General features: G+C 48.9%; 1 protein-coding gene across 2 annotated transcripts; it reads left to right on the forward strand.

Moving 5' to 3' along the window:
• Window positions 1-277: 277 nt before the first annotated feature.
• MREG (melanoregulin) lies at window positions 278-16,028 on the forward strand. Of its 2 annotated transcripts, none has more exons than XM_071434317.1 (5): window positions 278-460; window positions 3,707-3,866; window positions 11,014-11,104; window positions 12,662-12,825; window positions 12,932-14,832. In XM_071434317.1, exons 1-5 carry the CDS (start codon window positions 372-374, stop codon window positions 13,070-13,072), a joined length of 645 nt encoding a protein of 214 aa, XP_071290418.1. In that variant the 5' UTR covers window positions 278-371; the 3' UTR covers window positions 13,073-14,832. The 2 variants fall into 2 exon arrangements, with proteins under 2 accessions (XP_071290418.1, XP_071290419.1); XM_071434318.1 differs by lacking the exon at window positions 12,932-14,832 and adding an exon at window positions 14,841-16,028 and having other exon boundaries at window positions 287-460.
• Window positions 16,029-21,825: the final 5,797 nt, after the last annotated feature.

The raw sequence follows: 21,825 nt of genomic DNA on the forward strand, positions 1-21,825 counted from the left end.
ACAGTGCAGGAGGGTGCAGGAGGAAGATGCCGGAGGGCGGTTCAAGGAGGATGCAGAAGGAGGCAGCATCTCCGTCCTTGAGCTGCCGCAGCGGCCGCCGCTCCGGCGGGGCCGTGCCGGGCGGGGCAGGGCAGAGCCGGGCAAGGCAGGGCAGGACCGAGCCGTGCCGGGCGGGGCAGGCAGAGCCGGGCGAGGCAGGGCAGGACCGTGCCGTGCCGTGCCGTGCCGGGCGGGGCAGGCAGAGCCGGGCAAGGCAGGGCAGGCAGCGGGGGCGGTGCGGAGCCCGGCCCGGCCCCGGCGGGGCGGGGGCAGGGGACGGCCGTGGGGCCGGCCCGCCCTGCCGTGCCCTGCCCGGCTCTCCGGCGGCGCCGATGGGGCTGCGGGCCTGGCTGCGATCGCTCGGCTGCTGCGGCTGCTGCGGCGGGGAGGCGGCGGCGCCCGAGAAGGAGCCCCTGATCAGGTGAGACCCTGCTCAGGTGAGACCCGGCCCGGTATGCGCCCACCCAGAGCCTTGCCCCCGCTGTCCCCTGCCCGCTCCCCGCGCTGTCACCGCCGCTGGAGCGGGGCTCCATCCCCTGCCAGAGCCATCGCGGCTCCGTAGGGATCCTTCCCGGCGGGATGGAGCCGCTGCCCACTCCCTTTCCGCCCCGGGTTCTGCAACAGGGCTGGACTCCTTCTGACAGCAGGAGCCCTGCCCGCGCATCCCCTCGGGGTTCCCCGGCCCTAGGGACGGTCCAGCGCTTGTCTTTCCACGGTGGGATTTCAATGGAGGAGCTGAGGCACTGAACAAAAAGGGGACCCTGCATCCTTGACAGAGGCCAGGTCCCACTGCCGGCAGCTCTGGGTTGTGCAGAGCTCTGTTCGCAGGCTGGGCTCGCAGAATGGACTGGGATGGAAGGGGCATTCAAGCTCATCCAGTTCCACCCCCTGCCATGGGCAGGGACATCTTCCACTATCCCAGGCTGTCCAACCTGGCCTGGAACACCTCCAGGGATGGGGCAGCCACAGCTTCTGTGGGCACCCTGTGCCAGGGCATGACCGCCTTCACAGGGAACAATTTCTTTCCCAGCACCTAATCGAAATCTCTCCTCGTTTAGTTTAAGCCCATTCCCCCTTGTCCTATCACTATCTGCCCTGGTAAAAAGTCACTCTCCCCTTTAGGCACTGGAGCATTCCCTTTTCCAGGTGACCACCCGCAGCTCTCCAGCCCGGCTCCATTCAGGGATGCCGGGGAGGAGATGGATGCTCAGCGGAGCCGGCTCTAAGGAGGAGCTGCGTGTGCTGATCTCCGGGGAGCAGCTCCTGCTCTGCTGCTCTCGGTGCACAGAGCGTGAGGTTGGGGCTGTTGTATGAACAGATCCTCCCTGAACCGTGGAGAAGAGCTGTGCAAGCACTTAAAGAGGCTTTGCATTTTACGGCGACTCTTCCTCCTTCCCCGATGCCAGGCGCTGTCCTGGCACCGCAGAGGGTGTGCCAGCCCCGGGATGGCGCCGAGGCCGTGCCCTCCCTGTGCCAGGGTGGGACAGACGCGTTCGGGGAGCAGGGAGGGATGCTCCCTGCATCGGTAACAGCAGAGCTGGGCACACACGGCTTCAAACGCCCTGATTTTGCGCTGGTAAAGCAGCTACCTAAATAATGACCGGCTAATCCCAAGCATGGGGCCTCCGGGCCAGGAAATTGGCATTAACCTCCCGGGAGCCGGGCACACGTGCGGAGAGGCTCCCGCTGCTGCCCCGTGTCCCTCCCCTGGCACCTGGCTTTAGTAACGGGCTGGCGATCCAATTAATGCTGGCCCAAGGAGGAAAGGCTCTGTAAATTCTGGGAATTGGAAAGGCACCTGCTCTTATACATCTGTGCCAGCCTAATTAATCTAACAGCCTAATTGCTGTCCCTAACAGCATAATGCTTGCCCCTTCTTGGGGCTGTGGGGTCTTATTTCATAGTGGGGATCTTGCAATAGCTTGCTGGATTTGTTTTTACTGCAGTGCTGTTTAAAGTGAACAAATTGCTTGAGATTTCAGCTCTTTTAACTGAGTTTTAGGTTTGGAAGCTGCTGTTGCAAAACATCCAGGCTGCTTGGTTGGCTCTTGATGTGTGAAGGCAGGGTCTGGCTTGGATGGTGCACTCAGGATGAAAATCAACTAAACTTTTGGGCTCCAAATGCTAAAATTTAATGTGAACTGAAAGCCCCCTGGAGCAGCAATGATGAAGCATTGGTGCTCACCATTTTCTGGATAAAATCCACAGTATGAAATGCTCCCTGTCCCCTCTGGTCCCACAGAGACTCCTTAACCTGCACAGCCACTGCTGTCCACGTGCTTCTTTCTCCCTCCCATTTTTTCCTTTGCAATGTTGCTTGCAAGAGTTGTTGGCAGAGCTCTCCGTGCTGCTATGGATTGGCTGACTCCTGGGCACTGCCACATGCCTTACAGGATGCTCCATGCTGTGATTTGGAAATGGGAATGTGCTGGGAAGGGCCCTTCGAGCTGTGAGGGAGGGAGTGGCTTAGAAAAGCTCAGGTGTGGCAGTGTTATTGCTAAATGCTGGTGTTTTAAGTAATTCAAATGTTAAGCATACTTACAGGGGTAAATGCCTGAGTGGGAAGAAGCTCAGCATGGGAGTGAACTCCTGCTGATGGCACAGCTGGCTCCTGAGGGCTCCCTCCCTGTCTGCTCCACCATTGAAAATGGTTGTGCCCCTCCACACCCTCCAAGTTACCTTTGTTTGCTTGTCTTTAATGAGAGATTACAAGAGATTATCTTTCCCCTTATTATTACCTGTTGCTCAAGTTTTTGGTTTGTTGAAAGTCTAATTAACCTTCCTGCTGGAATGGTGATGGGAATTGGTTTTTTTCCTATTTCATCTATGTGCTGGAGCAACTCTTAGCCTCCTTTTATGGCTTGGTGCCATGGCACCCACAGTGTTACCTGAAGTTTCTCTGGATTGGTTTCTTGGGAAAGGAATGGGGTTTGGGTAGCAAACAAAATAAACAGTGGGTTGTTCTGACAAGAAGTGAGCAGGGATTGCCAGAGGGTGATAAGGCCAAAAATAGTTCTCCACTTGTATTGGTCTGCTGGACATCTTGCTTAGACACTTTATGGAAATCCCCTGCTAAAGGTTCTCTTGGCAGAAGTGTTCTTGTTAAAAAATTGCACATCCCCAGAGCAACATAAAGCCATAAAACACAGAACTGCCCCAGTGCAGAGAAAAGCTCGCCACCTCTGTGAGTTTAGTCTTCCCAGAAGATGATGCTCAGCTTTGCTAAGCAAATAAAGCCTGAAGTTCATTAGAAGGCTGAGGACATTGCCAAAGTAGATGGGGCTGAATATCCTTTCCATGCCTTGTCTGTTGTTGCACAGCTCAGCACATCACTGCAGCTCTGGGGGGGGAGCTGCTGGGTGGGGGCACCTGTGGGCACTGCATGGTTTGGTTTGAACCATGGTTTGCCTGCTCAGGATGGAAAAAAAAGGAAAACAGAAAAAAAGGAAAAAACCTCTGTCCTCCCATTCCCCCTCCTCTCTGGGAGAGGGGAGGGCACAGCAGTGGGCACTGGGAGGGCAGCAGGGGCCAGCCCGGTGCTGAGCTGCCTGGCCCTGTGAGTCCCTGCAGTGACAACAACCCCTGACAACAACCCCTAGGTGTCCCTGCAGTGACAACAACCCTTGTGGTGTCCCCGCAGTAACACAGCCCCTGCGTGTCCCTGCAGTAACAACAACCCCTACGCGTCGTTCGGGGCCACGCTGGCGCGGGATGAGGAGCAGAACCTGTGGAGCACCCCCCACGACGTGACCCACACCGAGGCCGACGACGACCGCGTGCTCTACAACATGATCGTGGTCAGGAACCAGCTGGACAAGGACTCAGAGGTGAGGGCTGGGCTGGGTGTGGTGAATCACAGAATCACAGGAGGCTTTGGGATGGAGGTGACCTTAAAGCTCATCCAGTGCCACCCCCTGCTGTGGGCAGGGACACCTTCCACTGTTGTATTTGCTGGGAATGTCCCGATGAAGGCAGGAGTGATGCATCTGACTCCATGTTCTCAGAAGGCTAAGTTATTACTTTATAATACTATATTATAAAGTAATAAATACTAACTATACTAAAGAATACAGAAAAGACAATCACTCAATGCTAAAAAGATAATAATGAAAACTTGTGACTCTTTCCAGAGTCTGACACAGCTCGGCCCTGATTGGCCAAAGAGTTAAAACAACTCACAGCAGAATCCAATGGAACAATCACCTGTGGGTAAACAATCTCCAAACACATTCCACATGAGCACAACACAGGAAAAGCAAATGAGAGAAGAATTGTTTTCCTCTTCTCTGAGGCTTCTCAGCTTCCCAGGAGAAAAATCCTGGGTGAAGGGATTTTTCAGAGAATGTGAATGCTACATTCCACTATCTCAGGTTCCTCCTGGTCCAACCTGGCCTTGGACACTTGCAAGGACGTGTCAGCCACAGCTTCTCTGGGCACCCTGTGCCCACCACCTTCCCTCAGCACCCTCTCAAAAAGGATATTTTTGCTAATATCCTGTCTAAACCCCCCCAGGCTGTGGGTTTGGTTGGATGTTTCCCTGGTTTGTCCTTCCCCTGGGTGGGCCCTGGGACTCCACTGTGCTGCGGGGCCGTGTCGGGTTCAGTCTGCTCCAAAGGGATACATGGCAATTATCGGGGAGCAGGGAACTGGCACGGCTCTAGAGGGAAGGGAGAAGTCATAGCTGTTACATAAAGGCTGTTGTGCAGCCCTGATTTCCTTTGCTAAGGCACTCAGTGCAAAGGAGATTGCAGTGGCCTGATTAGGAGCAGGCTGGAGCAAACAGTGACACATTTTTCCCCTCTCTGATTGCTTTCATGATGCCAGAATGTTTGCAGGGAAACCTGGAGGCTTCATGTTTAACTTCAACGTGATCCTGCTTCATCTGAGCAGAGTCTGCAGGAGTGTAACTGTTTCTCTCTGTAAACCAAAAGCCAGCTCAGCTTTACAAGGAGCCTTAAACCCCAGAGAAATCAAAATTACAAGTTTTAATTAGCGAAAAGAGGTAATTAAATGCTTCTATACAGTTGGCCAGAATCCCCACTTAAGGGGTTGTTTTTTGGTGAGTTTGATTTAATGTGGTGTTTACAATGGATGGTTTTGTAACAACATTTTCATGGTTGCATGTGACCTTTAAGGCTCAAACTGGAGATCTCTTCCCTCCCCACTGCTGCTCTCTCTACCTTGAGTTGCTTGCCTGAGAGAAGCCAGGCAGCTTCCTTCATCCCAAAGTGAAAACAAGGACAGCTCCCTTTAGGGGATGCACTGGTGCACAGCAGTGTTGTGTGTCACCCTTGTTCAGGAGGCAGGGAAGAGCATCAGCTATGGCTGAGCAGGAAAGTGCTCCTGCCCCTGCATCTCCTAAACCCAGTGGGCCTGCCTGCCCTAAATCCTGCCCTAAATCCTGCCCGCAGTGTATCTGTAGGGTTTTTAGCAGCTCTGAGCAGTCCCTGTGGAAAAAGAAAGCCCAAAACTCACAGGGCTTCCTCTCCATAGCAAGGCAGGATCACATACTCTGCTTTTTCATGCAGTGCAATCAATAAAAAGCCTGGGGGGCACAGCATCAGGACAACAGTGAGGAAAGTTTTGAGGAAAGCTAACACACTTTACACTTGCTTTGAGTGTGGCCCTGTGCCCTTTGCAGCCCAGGATTGGCAGCAGCTCTGCTGTCCCCTCTTACAGCTGGGAAACTGAGGCACACAGGGAAGCCCAGCAGGCTCCTGCTGGGTGGCAGGACAGGGAGGGGCTGGGACAGCAAAGCCAGCATTCCTGTTCTTGGCCCCTGGTGCCAGAATCTCTCCTTACGCCAGCAAGCATTATAAAACTAGGCCAGATTGCAGTGCCCTCCCCTCCTAATGAGACTTCAGCTCAGAGAGAGAGAAGAAAGTCTGATTGCAAAACAACACTGGGTTGCAAAAGCCAGCATCTGCTTGGGGGGCTGCTCTGCCCCCAGAATCCCCAGGGAGAGCCTGTGGATGCTGCAGGAGTGAAGATGGAGGAACAGTTTCTTTGTGTGGTACACAAGTGTTACAAAACCACAGGTACTTCCTGTGGTTAAAACTGCCTGAAAGGAGAACTTGCTGCATTTCTGCTCCTTCATTTAACAAAGAAATTGTGGTGTGCAGTGCACTCACTGTGTGCTTTGTCATTCCCCACCTGTATCTCAGGGATTTCCCAGCACAGGTCTTTGGAAGGATCCCAAAGAGCAGGCTGCTGTCCATCATGGGTTCCTGATCTGCATGGTCCCATCCTGGCAGTGCTGGTGCCCTCCCTTGGGGTCAGTTCTTTGCCCCCACCATGGAGAAGGACCCACACATGATCCATGTGGAGCTGTGTCCTCCTCCTGTCCCTGCTGACAGCTCCAGCCCAAGCTCAGTGTGTCCTTAGCTTGCACAGGGAAAACCAGGAAAGCCATTGCTGAGGGGTTGGCTCAAGCAGATGCAGCCTTTGAGGATCAGAGCTGCCATCACAGCTTTTGAATTCCAGGATCATGTTTCAAATATGGGGAAAAATGGGAGGTTTTTTCCCTACTCTGGCTCTGCAGCTTCATGGAGCCTGTTGTAGGGTAAAATACATCTGATACCTGGTGGTGAAATGAGCAGCAGGGGCTGCACTGGGGCTGTTGCTGGGCTAATGAGTGTGAGATGCACAGAGTCCCCTCCATGAGGTCCCCTCTGGGGTGGCCCTGGTTTCTCCATGGCCTCTGCTGGGGTGTGTGGAGTTACCCAGCTGTGGGCAGGGAGCTGTGCACCGGTCCTGGCTTCAGAGAAAGAGCCAGGGCAGCTGTGCCACAGCTCTGGGAACAAAAACTAAAGGGGGATTTCACATGGTGACTGAGGAAAACCCCCTGCTCTCATGGCTTGCTGTAAATGCAGTGTTTCTCTCTTCTCTTGGCTTATTCCTTAGGGAAAGGTGGAATCATAAACCCCATAGCAAAGGCAATTCCTCAGCCTGCATCCCTGCCAGGGGCCTGGCTGGCAGAGCAACACTGGCATGACCCCCCTGAAAAGCCCATTAATGAGCTGGCAAGGCCTATTTTTCTTTCTCCTCCTGCTCTGCTACAGGATTATTCTTTTCTAAACACAGAGATCACAGAGAAGGTCACAGAGAAGGTCAGAATTGTCACCAGCTGTTACTGGGGCACAGAGAGGTGATGGGATTTATCCAGGGCTGGGGATGCTGGCTGGGGAGCCCAAACCCAACCCTCTTAATGTCTGCATACCTCTCTTAAATTGAATCCAATTTAAGCTTCTTCTGAGATGTCAGTCTGTAGTTTATATTTGTGTTTTATCTTTGTTCAGCTGCTTCCAGTGGAGCCAGAGCAGGAGCATCCCTGGTACCTGCCTGCACTGATATTCTGCAGTCTTTCCCTGATAACTCTGTTTTGACCTCATTTCTAAAATAACTCTTGAACAGAGTGGTGACCTCAATTGCTTTTAAGAGAATAAAGGCAATGGATTTGGTAGAGGATTGTTCTGGCAGCATGAAGAAAGCTCCCTAGTAATTAGGAAACTTTCATATGATCAGGGATGAGAAGCTGGACACTGTTGCCTGTTCTCTTGGCACATTTTTTCCCAGAGCTCTGAGTTATGTACCAGCCTGGCTTATTCCATGTCATTTGGCATTTGCAGCTTTAGTGTTTCACACTAGAGAGTCTGGGGAGGTTTTCCAGATAAATATGTGAAGGGCTGAGCATGTAGAAAAGGGAGGCAGCGGGGTTTCCCTCCTGCTCCTGGGATATTCTTGACTCACACACTCAGGGTTTTCTCAAGCCCCCACTGGTATCTGTTGTGCCTTCCTCTGTAGGTTTAAAGGGCAAAACTGGCTGCAAAAAGCCAGGACTGGGAACTGCAACCTGCTTTGGTCTCCTGTGGTTAACTCAGATTTTGGCAAAAGAGTTAAAAGCATTTAAGAGTTAAAGGATTGCTTTGGAGTGCATGGCTGGGATGTCCCAGACACACCCCACGTTTGTGTGTCAGTTCCCCCTGTGCTTTCAAGCCTCCTCCCTTGTCACTGTAGGACACGAAAGAACACAAGCACACTCCGCTGCTCTCAAGGTGAAGAAGAAAAGGGAAGTTGATTTTCTGACTCCAACATTTATAGTTTTCTAAAATTAACAGGGGATTGGAGGGTGACAGTGCCAATGACACTGGACAAACCAACAGTCTATCAAATTTCTCCTCCATAAAAGAATGCAAAACAATGAGTTATTTACAGAAAGTGTGTGAGAAAGTTCGCTACAAGAATGTCAACATCAGAAGGCTTAGAAAATCTTAAAAAACCAGGGTGACACTCCCTGGCCCAGGAGTTTGTGACTGCCCAAGAAGGTCGAGGGAGAGGGGATTGGTGTGGAGCCTCTGCCCTGCCCTGCCCTGAGCAGCCCCATGATGCCACCAGCCCTGGGGACTCACGGGATCCCTTCCAAAGCCTCTGATCTTGCCCTTCCCTGTGCACGGGCAGGGCAAGCTTTGCTCTGCCTGTGCTGTGCAGCTCGAGGGAGATGCTTTTTAGAATAATTTCGGGTGTGGAGAGATGCTCTTGAGTTGATTCTCTCATTAAAGGCACACAGAGCACAGCCCATGGCAGTTCAGGTGTCTCTGCTGGAAGGAATTGCCTGGGAAGATCCAGTGGTTTCTGAGACTGATGGAGAGCAGGGCATGAGTCCCTTTGAGAGCTCAGCCCAATCTCATCCTGATAATCTCTGCTTCTCTGGGTCTTTTTCCATGGCTGGGAGCATCCTCCTCCCAGCTTTCTCTACAGAAAGATAAACAGATGCAGCTTCATGCTCAGGCAAAATAAATCCCACCAGAACAAAAGGTCCCACCCAGGCACCACAGTTAAGCATCATTTTGTGATTGAAGCATCAAAATAATTCCTTTGCACACTCCCCAGACTATCCATCAACAGGGCACTGTCAGAGCTCCCCTGGGACTGAACATTCACCATATTCACTTCCATAACAGAGCTCAGACACTGTGATGTACAAGAAAGCCATAACCTAGATTCCCTTAAAACAAAAACAGACAAGGGAAAACATGCTGCTGTTAATCCAGAGAAAATCAGGAGCAGCTTCCCTGCATGCTAAGCACTGCTCTCCATGCTGAGAGAGGAGTCTGGCTCCTACCGCAGGGTAAATCCCCACAGCCCTGAAAGCAGCTGCTGGGTGCCAGGAGGCCACATTTTGTGAGAGGAGCATCTTTCCCAGTGGCCCAGGTCCCTAATTCCACAGTGTGAAGCAGGCCTGGGATCACAGTGGCTGTCTGGAGGGGTTGTCTGCACTAGAGGCCTTGTTTCTCTCTGTGGGAGGGCACAGACACACAGCTACTCCCCACCAGCATGCCCAGACTGGCTCCCTCTCCTTTCTGCCTGTGCCAGGAGGTCACGAGAGGGCTGAGACGTTTCCAAGGAGCCCCTGCCAGCGGGGACCAAGGCATCGTGCAGCTTTTCAGCCTCTTTCTAAAAGCTCTCCAGTTTTCAATACCCTTCCCACAAAGCTTGAACATAATAACCCCCCTCTTTTCTTTTCCACCCAGAGCAGCTCAGTTCCCAGCTCTGAGCTGGGAGAGGAGAGTCCTGCCCCTGCCTCATTCCTCTGGTCTGGTGCCTTGTGTTGGCAGCCAGGTGCTCTCCTGTGCAAACAGCAAAGCTGGTCTCAAGTGCCACTCCAGGAGAGAGGGAAATGTGCCTCTGGAAGGGGATTTAGTTTTCTGGAAGTGAGTGGCTGTGGCAGAGCTGGTTCCCCTGCTCTCCTGACCTGAAGTCACCACTGCCTTAACCCTGCTAGCTGCTTTTTCCAAAGTGTAATCCCCAGGGCTTCCTGCAGCTCGTGCTGATCAGCAGGAAAACAGGCTTGGCTTTAAATCTCTGCTGTCGTGGCATGGCAGCCACAATCAGGGAAAAAACACAAAGGAATCTTCAAATCTTTATGGAATCAAGTCAGCTCTTTGACCAAGTACCAGAAAACAGTGGGATTTCTAACATATGGCTGACCTCTGTGGGTGTTGTTTTTTTGCTGTGAACCCAGCATGGCCTGTAGGAAAATCTCAGGGTGACAGCAGAGATTAACACCTGTTTATTCTTCAGGAGCCCATCTAGGTAATCCCCTGCTGAGAAATGAGATTAATTAAGGTTGTTACTGGAAGGAAGTTATCAGGTGATGTTGTCACCCTGTTGTTGGGCTGCTTCTAAAAATGCACCCTTTGCAGTGTGTGCATTGATTAAACTTGGCTAGGAAGAGCTGGGAAAAGTGCTCCTGGTTTTTTTGCATTTCCACAGGAATGCATGCCTATGGAATCATTTAGGTTGGAAAAGCCATCTGAGATCATTGAGTCCAGCCATTAAGCCAGCAATGCCAAGCCCACTGCCAATGAAACTTGTGTAGTTGTGTTTAAATGTGCTGGTGACTTTATTAAATGACCCCAAACCCATTGTCCAGTTCTAAAGCTGGAGGTCCAGTGCAATATTTCAGCTGTGCAGTGAAGTGAGGCATTAACTGCAGCACCTGGCAGCTACTCAGGTTATCAGATCAGATGGCTCCAGTTCAGTCCTCATCCATCCCTGTGCACCTCTTTCAAAAGAGGATATCCTGATCTTTAAAAAAAGTCTGGTTTTCTTGTTTTCTAGTACTTTTGAACATCTGCCTGCTCCAGTTCATGCCACACAGGACTCCATGTCTGACTGAGGAGCAGTTGTCAGCAATACCTGAGCTAAATTCTGTGATTCCAGGGAAACTGAAAGCAGTTTGGAACAGAGAAGACACAGAAATGCTGAGCCAAGTGTCAAGCTAAAAATTCTGTGTTGGTCAGTGTAATTTCTTCTAGGGGCAGCAGCAGCCTGGTCATTGACCTCCACAGTCACCACCCCACAGCTTAGTGCCTACACCAACTCTGCACCTCTGGCTCCCTTGCTCAGAGCTGAAATTCCTTGGAAAGCTGCAGATTCCAATGACTGAGTGTCTCTCACCCCTTTTCTTTGCAGGAGTGGCAGAAGCTCAACTATGACATTTATACTTTACGGCAGACCCGGAAAGAAGTGAGGAGCAGGTGGAAACACATTTTGGAGGATTTAGGTAAGCTGGAGGCCAAAGGGATGTAATTCCAGTGGTACTGAATGTGAGATCCCACCATGGCTGAGGATGGGAACAGCTCCACAAAATCAAGCTGGAGAGGAGGGAAGTAAAAGGAGGTTGCTGAGCGATGCCCTCAGGCTCCCCAGGGCTCAGGCACAGCGGGGAGGGGACAGGGACACCGTGTCTGCAGGCACATCAAAAGCCCATGAGCCATGATCACCTTCCAAGCCCATAATAACATGCACAGTCATCCATTTCAAGCTTCCTTGTGGAAACCTTGCAGTGGGAGTTCACCCTGGGTTTTTCCAAACAAGATAAGCAGGAAGGAATGAATATTCCTTTCAGATGGGAACACGGATACATCTATTTCGTTTCCTTAGCCAATGGCAGCTGATCAGAGCTAAGCCTCTCACCTCATGTGCTCCCAAGTGGGTTGAAATATTCTTTCACCAAGTAGAATTGCTCCACAGGAACCCTCCTACTGCTGTTTCCAAGTGCTGGTGGTGGGTGTGACTTTGGGCTTTTCCCAATTGCCTGGCACACAGCATGTGACACTCAGGATGTGCCAGCACATCAGCTGGGTGACTTCCATCATGCTCTGGAGGTGGGTGGTGGCTGCTGAGAGGAGGATGAGTGAATCTATTCTAGGATACCCTCAATGGGAGCCAGAGATGGGTATCTCAGCCACTCCTGCCCTACCTGCTATTCTGGCATTTGGGTGGGAGGAACATCATAAATCCATAACCAGCTGTCAACCCTCATCTCCACCCAGCTGCTGACAGCAGGCCAGGCTTGGGAGGGATCACTTGGCATCCTTCCATCTCTCACTGCAGGCTGACAGAGGCTCTCCCACATCCCTCTCACATCCACAATGGCTCTGGAGATGTTCTGCAAAGGCTGGGGAAGCTCAAGGCCAGGGATCATTTGGCATTAGTGAAGCTAAATGAGTAACCAGATGTGAAACCTGCTATCTTCTGTTATCTGGGCCTCTGCTTTAAGCATAAGCCCACCACTCTCACCCCATAACTGTTTTCATGTGAGATGCATCACCACCAGCCCTCTGGAGCTGAACAAAGAGTTAATGGGAGCCATTGCATTTCAAGACCTCTGCACTCACTCTCCTTCAGCTTTCCTCCCCTGGATCCCTTTCCTGTAATTGATGCTGACTGCTACAGGAATAATTAACCTGGTGTTCATCACTGCCACAGGTTTTATCCCTGTTACCTGGTTTAGGGAGCCCCAGCAGCCCTGAAAGCTATGGTAGCATCAGGAGCATGGAAGAGCTGAATCAGCACCCTGGGTTGTGCATGTTCACACAGCTTTTCACAGGAAAACCAGCAATGAACTCGCTGTGCCTACTTTTGTGATTTATTTTCCCCACCAGCGAGTTTATACCTGTCCCACAGCTGCCTGAGGGGGTGCTGGTTTGTTTTAGGAAGTAGGGATGCAGCTGCCTGGGGTGGAGGGGGAATAAGGAACCTTCCAAGAGCCTGGAGGGCTCAGGGATGACCCTGCTCTCATGTTTAATGACTTGTTTCTGTAACATCTCTTTCCCAGGTTTCCAGAAGGAAGCAGATTCCCTCTTGTCAGTGACCAAACTCAGCATCATCAGCGACTCTCAGAACATGAGCAAAGCCCGGGACATCTTGTTAAAGCTCTCAGAGGAAACCAACATCTTCCCCACCAGCTGGGAGCTTTCTGAGCGCTACCTCTTTGTGGTGGTGAGTTCTTTGAGCACACCTTCCCCCATCCAGCTCTGCTGAGGGAGCTGGGGTTGTTTAGCCTGGAGTAAAGGAGACTCAGGGGTGACCTCATCACTCTCTACAGCTCCCTGAAAGTTGCCTGTGCTCAGGTGGGGTTGGGCTCTTTCTCCAGGCAGCACTGACAGAACCAGAGGTCACAGTCTCAAGCTGCACCAAGGGAAATACAGGTTGTATATCAGGAAAAAGTTTTTTACAGAAAGAATAATAAAGTTCTGGAATGGCTGCGCAGGGAGGTGGTGGAGTCACCATCCCTGGATGTGTTTAACAAAGCGTGGATGGGCACTGGGTGCCGGGGTTTGGTTGAGGTGTTGGGGCTTGGTTGGACTCGATGATCTTGATGGTCTCTTCCTAACCAGTGATTCTGTGAAGAGATGAGACCTAATGCCTGAGAGCAGCTGAGGAGGGAGGGCTGAGACAGAGTGGAAATTTTCCAGAGTAGAAATTCATTTTGATTTAGGTGAAATGTACATCTTTGAATTAAGTCTGTAGCTTGCAAACACTGCTGTTTGGTCTGACTGCCTGTTCTCGTAAAAAACCTATGCTTGAAGAAACTGCTTCAGCCAAAGGACAGAGATAAGGAAGGGTCCCTTGAACTCTGAACAGACAGAGAGGATGCTGCAGGAAACAGGGCAGGATGACCCAGGAGTTCTTTTTGTACTTTCTGATTAAAAAAAAACCCTAGCTGCAAGTATATGCAAAATCAGTAAAATGAATATTTATGAGCCTGTTGTGAAATGCCATGCATATGGATTAGGAAGGGAGATAAAAAGAGATCTGGAGTTCCCAGAGGTACACATGTCCTTTTGAGGGCAGCGATCCCCACACGTGTCCAGCGCTGGAATAAACATACCAGCTTTACAACTTCCACAAAAGTTGTGGGGTTTGTTTTCTTTTCTGCAATTCAGGGCCCCGGGAAGGGACATGCCTGGAACACCCCAGAGTGACCACAATCCCCCTTTGTGAAAAAAGCCAATCACTTGTTTTTAAAATTTTAAAAATGTAATAGTAATAAAATGGTTGCTGTAGCCATGATATTTTCTGAAAAATCCCTTTACCAGGATTTTTCTCCTGAGAAGCTGAGGCCTCAGGAACAAAATGTAAACAATGGTTATCTGCTACTGTGGAATGCAACAGGTGCATCTTTGATTGGTCTCATGTGGTTGTTTCTAATTAGTGGCCAACCACAGTCCAGCTGGCTCAGACTGTCTGGTCAGTCACAAGATTTTATTATCATTCCTTTCTTTTTCCTTTCCTTTCAAGCCTTCTGATGAAATCCTTTCTTCTATTTTTTAGTATAGTTTTAATATAATATATATATATATATATATATCATAAAATAATAAATCAGCCTTCTGAAACATGGAGTCAGCGTTCTCGTCTCTTCCCATGTTGGGGCTGCCTGCAAACAGCCACAGGTTATAAAAATAGTGATACAGTTAGAGTAATAATAATTTGGACAGTTTGAATTAGGACAATATGAGACAATAGAAACAAAGAGTTACGGACGTCCAGGTACCTTTTTTGGGGCAGCATAAGCCCAAAAAAGGGCCCACATTAACAGAGGATTAACCCTTAAAAACAATAACCTGTTGCATATTCATACACCTCATACAAGATGCATAAATTCCATTCAAACACAGGATTCTGTCTGGTCAGTGTCAACTTCTCCCTCTGAATCCTAACAGTGCCTTTGAGGCAGGAAGAAGTTCGTTTCTTCTGATAAGAGGGCAATAAATTCTCTTTCTCTGAAAGATTCAGGTGTCCTGTGGCAGCTGAGTCCTCTCTTTAAAAAGTATCCTACATCGCACAGTTTCTATTCTAACATTTTTTTAAAACCTAAAACTATATTTAACAACACTACTTAAGAGAATTAATACAGCATCACTTCCTAACACAACACACATAATATTCATTTGAGTATTTGCAAAAAGCCAATCCTAAAATAGGCAATTTTCCACACCCTTGTTTGGCAGGACCGCCTCATCGCCCTGGACGCCGCGGATGAGTTCTTCAAGATGGCCAGCGCGGTGTACCCCAAGCGGCCCGGCGGGGACCGGCTGGACGAGGGACCCCGGGCCCTGCAGAGCGTCCCCACGGTGCCCTGAGGGACCTGCCCTGGCGGTGTGACACGGCCAGCACTCCTGGGCAGGCTGCTGTGCCCGGGGCCAGCAGGACAGAGCCGTCCTGGTGGCCCTGTGGAGAAGAGAGTGGGCAGGGCAGGGCGAGCTGTGCCCAGCAGGAGCGCACACGGAAAAGGACGCTGGCACCACCGGGCTCCCAGGCACAAGGGAGTGACAACTGGGACACCACTGGCCAGTAGTGTATGAAATAGGCACAGGGAGGATCTGCCATGCAAGGCATTGCTGCCAGTGCCTCTAGTTCCAAGAGCTGTGAGGAAATGCACCTTTCCACCTGGATGGTACCTGCCACTGTCCCCTCCCTCGAGCTCCCAGCCAGGAAAAACACCTCTGTGTCTACAGCTCTCTGTGACTCTGTGCACTGGTCCTCATCCTCACCCCAGCCCTCCAGGCAGGTCCCAGGGGATTGGGAAAGAGGCAGGAGCTGTGCCAGGACAGGATTTAATTCCAGGCAGCAAAGCCTTGGAGCAGCGTCACAGTTGGGTGCCCCATCCTCAGTGGTTGAGGGATGTTTTGACATCTTAAAAGAAGGTAGAGTTTAGGAAGGTGCCAAGTTCAGAGCTGCTGAGAATTTGGCTCCTGGAACATTGGTTGCCCAGCATCTCAACCTATTTTGAAAAGTTTTAGTCTTAATTGCCTAAAAAAACCCCAGCACAAAGCTGCATGTACTGGTAATATAAAAATCCTCATTACCAGCAGGGATGGTATAATGAACATCCTTTTTATCTCGGGGTTTTGTCTGATAATGAGCAATAATTTTTAAAACACTGGATTTGATAATTTAAAAACAAGTGGAAGTTCTTCACTGATGAACACACATGCTGCTAATTGGCCAGTTGAAAATGCTGGTAACACAGGGCCTCCCAAAGTAGCAAACCAGAGCTTTTATTTGTTTATACCTACAGCGTTTGAAAAAAATATATTTATGAGCTGGTTTTGTTTGTCAGTCTTCCTGGGAAATATTTTTGTCAACTTAAAACAGCAGTGAAAGCTGAGTTTAATAAAGAAAACATTACAAAACCAGCCTTTCTTACTCACTCTGTGAACCTATCCAGGTAACAATGTTTATGTTGACTGCTGATACCAGAAGGGTTGGAATATTTGTAGAGCCTCTGCAGCTTGTTCTCCACACACTTTAAATTGCCTGTTGACTTAGGAGAGTTATGTTTGCCAGCCTAAGACAAAAGTCTTTGTAGGAGATCATGGGGATCAAATTTAATTTCAGTGGGATTTGGCATTAGGTACCCATTTCCTACTGATTTGGTTTTTTCTAGCAGGAGTTCAGCTGCCCTTTGCAAAACCTCCTGTGTTTTTAGAGAAAATAAACTTTGGTGCACGACAAATCCAGGCTGTGATTTGAACAAATTGTCGTGGAACAGAGAGAGATCTGTGCCAAGGTGCCTGACACCACCCAAAAGTCAGCCCTTGGCACGTTGTCCCTTACAGTGCTACCTGTTATTTAAAGCCACCTGATGAGTTTGGAAACCTCAGAGGCAAGAAGAGAAATCCTTTTAGCTGTGCAGCTTTTTCTGAGCACGGAGGTCAGCGTTCAGCAGCGCCTGTGCAGAGCTGCCCCTCGCTGTCATGGCTGTCAAACCGGTTCTCATGTCACCAAAATGCATTTTGGTGGAACTTAATAGGACAAGCTGCCCAAAAGGGACAAAAATCAGTATTTCTAAGTGAGTTTAGTTGCTGAAGTAAGGTCCCATGCGGGGAAAGCGCTGAGTTTCTGAGTGCAGCCACAAGGAGGAGCTGGAATTTGTTGGATGAGAGCAGAGCCGCTCCTTTCCACACTCGGGGAGGAGTAACCGGCTCAGAACTTCTGTTTATGGACCCATCACAACAGCAACAGAGAAAAACCTGTCAGTCCCAGCACTCAGCTAAAACTGGTCATGGGGTATCCTGAAAATATTGCACAACAGCCTTTGGTGAAGCAGAAGGATGCAGAGCTTTGGAAAATCTGCAACTTGAAAACTGATAGGAACCAGCAGAAATTGTTTCCATATAGATCCAAGCTCAGCTTGTTCATTCTGTCCACCTCCATAGGAAATGTCCTTGCATTCACTCGGGACAGGAGACCAATAAATTGTATTTCAATAAGCAAAATGCAGAGAGCAATTTGCCCTTTCTAAATTCCATAGAAAATACCAGGGAGATGCACAATGGTCCTGGAATTCCTGCCCTGACAGAGTAATTCCCTTCTTCACTAGAAGCAATTTGGGATTTGATGCACCACCACCATCCAGGCCTCCAGCTGCCATTCAGATGGGCTTGAGCCCCCACCTGGTATTTGGGGAGACGTTTTGAGCATCCTACATGTCCCAGGTGCCACTGGGGAGCCAGACTCTGTTGGATTAAGTTCTTTTCTGACTTAGAGATGGGGTAGCTGAGAGGGGTTTTAAAAACTTTTATTCTATTTTCAGTCTCATGAGAAGGGTGAGACAATACAGATGCTATAATTCACACCATCACAATCAGAAGCTCTTTCCTAATTACAGTACATTATAAGTGTTTTTTGGCCTATCAGCTTTAGCCACACCATACTGTAGATGCCTTAAAGCCAATCATCTAAAACTCCCCCTCATGGGTCCCACTACAATGCACCTTTCATAGTTCTGTTTCTCCAAAGTATCCAGCCTTGTTTGCAAGGCCATCCTTTGAAACTTGTTTTTAGTTCCATTTCTCTCTCAATGTCTGTCCTATCCCATGGCATTTCTAAGTCAGCATTTCTTATCTCAAAGTTTACATACAGATATGTGAGCCCTCTGTCAGGCTTTGAGAATTCTCTATAAATCCATTTCCCACAAGCATCCTGCATGTCCCAGGTGCCCCTGGGGAGCCAAACCCTGCCCATGCCCAGGGAATGTTCCAGCAGCTGCCTGGGAAGTGCTGGCTGTAGGAGAGCCCAGCGAACAGCAGATGCCACTGTTCCCTCAGCATGGGAAAAATCCTGTTTACCATGCAGGGGAAATATTCCCAACCTTTTCTTGCATGCATCAAGTCTCTGGAGCCTGCAGGAACAGGATTTCTGTTAAAGGTTGGGGTTTAGACATTCAATAATGACTCTGGCACTTTCCAGGAGATGGTGCCCAGCCCATTCTCTTCCAGGGCCTCTGCTCCTGCTTGGAAGTGCCATTTGGCCTGAGGCTGACTACTGCAGGAATTAGCATCTTCACAAGGAACATTTATTTTTCTAAGTAGAGAGTGGGTATGGTATCCCTTCCTTCAATCACTAAAGGAAAAAGACCAAGAATTCTTTCAAATGAGTGATGTGAGAGGGTTTAAAGTACATCTGGGTTTACTTGGCTTTCAGATGTTTTTCCTCCTCAATTTGACATTGCATTTAGCTAATATTTCATCAGAAGAGAAAGAAAGAAAAAAGCGACCTTCTTTTTTCTTTTTTTTTAATTTAGAAGCCATGGTTATGCTTCACTTTGATTTCTTCTCCTAGAACCACAGGATGGTTTGGTTTAGAAGAGACCTTAAAGATGTTCTACCCCCTGTCATGGGCAGGGACACCTTCCACTATCCCACGTTGCTCCAAGCCCTGTTCAACTTGTCCTGGAACACTTCCAGGGGTGGGGAAACCACAGCTTCTCTGGGCAAAATATTTTAACATTTTTGGGTCATGGGGAGCAGCACTGGAGAGTTCCCTTCCTCCAAATTAAAGCTAGGAAGTCAGGATAGTGTAATTAATAGAGACCAGCTAGAAAAAAAACACAAAAAACCCCAGTTAACAGATTGTGCATATGCATGTGTGGTTTCTTCTTTGTATTCCAAGTTCTCCTAGGACATATATCCTGAATTCAGCAGGATGAGCAAAAGAAATACTGAAGTGTGGTGGAAATTCAGCTGTGGGATGCAAGCTGGGCAGAAGGTGGCAGTGCAGGTGTTTGGTAAAGGCTGGAGCAGCAGCAGGCACAGGAGATGGGATGCAGTGGCCTGGAAGGGGTCTGGCTTATCCATTTTACTTGTTAGGGATGTAAATCACAGCCTAAGTTCTGATAAATAATGAGAATGGACACGGGAAAGAAAACTGTCATCTTTTAAATTTCAGCTGTAGGAAAAATTACCATTTCAAACTGCTCAGTTTCAATCATTTCCAACGTTAGAAATTCCAACACTTACACACTCTTCCTGGAGGGAAAGCATGTACTTTTCTGGTCTAATGAGGATCACTAACGTGGAGTGACTGGCCACAAAGAAGCTCTCCAGAAGCATTCCTTTGAAGACAAGCAACCATTTTTGTGTGGGGAGTCCTTGTTCTGCAAGTTGTGGATTATCAAAACCATTTCTTTGCCTTACAAATCGCAGACCTTGAGGACACATCCATCAGGAAGCTGTCCTTGCACAGGGGAGACCATGGAGAAATCTCTTAATAAAACCCTCAGGAAAGACTGGCAGAGCAAAAGCTTGGCTGCTTTGCCTGTCTTGTTTGGTCTGACAAAATGTGCTACAATTCTCTCTGTAAGCCTTGTCCTTAGTCTTGGGGAGAACAGAGGTTTTTCAGAGTGATAATAAATTTAAATGAATATTTTGTTGGACTTAGATTAGGAAAGGGAGGCACCATGGAGGCTGTGGGTGCCCTCCATAGGATCTCAGCAGCATTAGAATAAACAGATTTAGGCAGCCAGAGATATAAATAGATGAGACAGAGATGGAGATGAGAGAGATAGAGATAGATAGAGATAGATAGAGATAGAGATGATAGAGATGATAGAGATATAGAGATAGAGATGATAGAGATATAGAGATGACAGAGATGATATAGAGATGAGGAGATAGAGACAGAGATAGAGATATAGAGATAGATAGAGAGATAGAGATGAGGGGATAGAGATAGAGAGATAGAGATAGAGATAGAGATGGAGATAGAGATAGAGATAGAGATAGAGATAGAGATAGAGAGATAGAGATGACAGAGATGATATAGAGATAGAGATGAGGAGATGATAGATAGAGATAGAGATAGAGATAGAGATAGAGATAGAGATAGAGATAGAGAGAGATAGAATTGATAGAGCCACATGGCTGGATGGGGCTTGGAGTAACCTGGGCCAGTGGGAGGTGTCCCTGCCCCATGGAAGGAGGTGGGCTTAGAGGCCCCTTCCCCCCAAACCATTCTGTGATCTCAAAGCAAAGGCAAGAGGGCAGCAAATGGAGGCCCAAGAGGCCCAGGCATGGCCCAAGGGAAGGGCAGAGCATTTATTTGGGGTGTGCAGAGGGTACAGCACTGGTGCCAGGATCTGTTGTGATGGTGCAGCATCATCTGGGTAGCAGCAGCAGGAGGAAATGTGTTTGTGCATGCCCCAACAGCCACCAGCAAAACTCCTGCCTGAGGAGAGTCACCAGCACGTCAGAAAGAAGAGAGATTTATGAAAGGATGTGTTACCAAAAGCTTCTCCTTCCCAGAGTGGCAGCTTTATATCTGCTAAACTGCTGGGATTCTTTCCACTGGCTTGAGCTGGGTTTGAGTCAGACTTTGGAGACACAAACACCAGAGCAAGTCCAGACACCACTGGAGTCATAAACAAACCTCCTGCCAGCTGCCCATCTACTCTTCTTCTGCATCAAAGTCACAAAAATAACAAATATGGTTCCTGAGAGGACTTTTTACAAGGGATGAGAGGATCTACCTGTACTTCCCTAAAGAACAAAAATAAAGCCCAAACCATTTCTCCCAGCCAAGGGATCATAAGGAAAATTCAGGCTGGAGGAGACCTCAGGAGGTTCTCTCAGCCAACCTCCTCCTTGCTTGAAACCATCTTCTCTCCCCTTTTGAAAATGGCATGAGAAACTTGTATGGAAAACATTGTTGGCATGCACAGTGTTTCATCTCTCCAAAGCAGTATTGGCTGGTACAAAGAGAATAAATTTCTTTTTTGTTTGAATTAAGAGAAATAGAAGATCTGTGCAACCCATCTGGAGGGCAGGTTTGGAACGGATTAATCCCCCCATGAAACTGCTTTGATACCTGTTACTCAAGTGACCACAGGTAGCTTTAAATGTGCATTTTCCCACTCCTCCTTAGGTGAAGGAGCTGGAGGGAGGAGTGTTGGGAGCCTGGAGCCACCCAGGGCAGTTCAGCCAGCCTGGGACATGGCCAGAGGGGTGATGTGGTCAGCAGGGAGCCAGCAGCACCCACAGGGTCAGGGTGCTGGGGATGAAGGGGGACGAAGGGAAGGGCTGGGTGTTATCTCAGTGATTGGGAGCTGGCCCAGGATTTGGAAACTCAGCTGCCATTCCCAGACATGCCCCATCTGCCTCTGCCCCCCAGATCACCCAAAAGAAGAATGGGGAGGTTGTGCCTCCTAGAACTGGTGGCAAAATGCTCTTCCTGTGCTGGAGGTATTGTCAAGGTCTTGATATTTCTGCATCTGTCTTCAAGTAAAGCTTTGTATCTCTAAAATGTTCACAATGCTATTATCCAAAAGACTCTGCTATAATACTTTCAAGATGTTTTGCTTCAATTTTGACTTTTCTTTCTTTTTTTTTCTTTATAATGCTCTCCAGCTTTTTAATATAAGCCAAATCAAGCATTGTTTCTATCCAGAAAATAGCATTTCAAATTTAGATCACAGCAGTGCTGAACCCATTGGGTTCTTTCTAAATTCAGGGGAATACCTATTCCCCCTAATAGTTTCAATTCTGATAAATCAGAATTTCCAGACAGAATAGCAGTCAGTTTAGTTTTAACTCCTAACCCTGCCCAATACCTAATTCTTTTTGTGATCTGCTTGGGGATGCACTAACACAGTGTGCTGCACAGCTGTCAGGAACATCCCAATCATTTTTCGAGGGAAAATTACATTTCAAAACA

This window comes from Agelaius tricolor, unplaced genomic scaffold (assembly GCF_023055355.1).
Source record: "Agelaius tricolor isolate 1412-34295 unplaced genomic scaffold, bAgeTri1.0.p SCAF_10, whole genome shotgun sequence".
NCBI lineage: Eukaryota > Metazoa > Chordata > Aves > Passeriformes > Icteridae > Agelaius > Agelaius tricolor.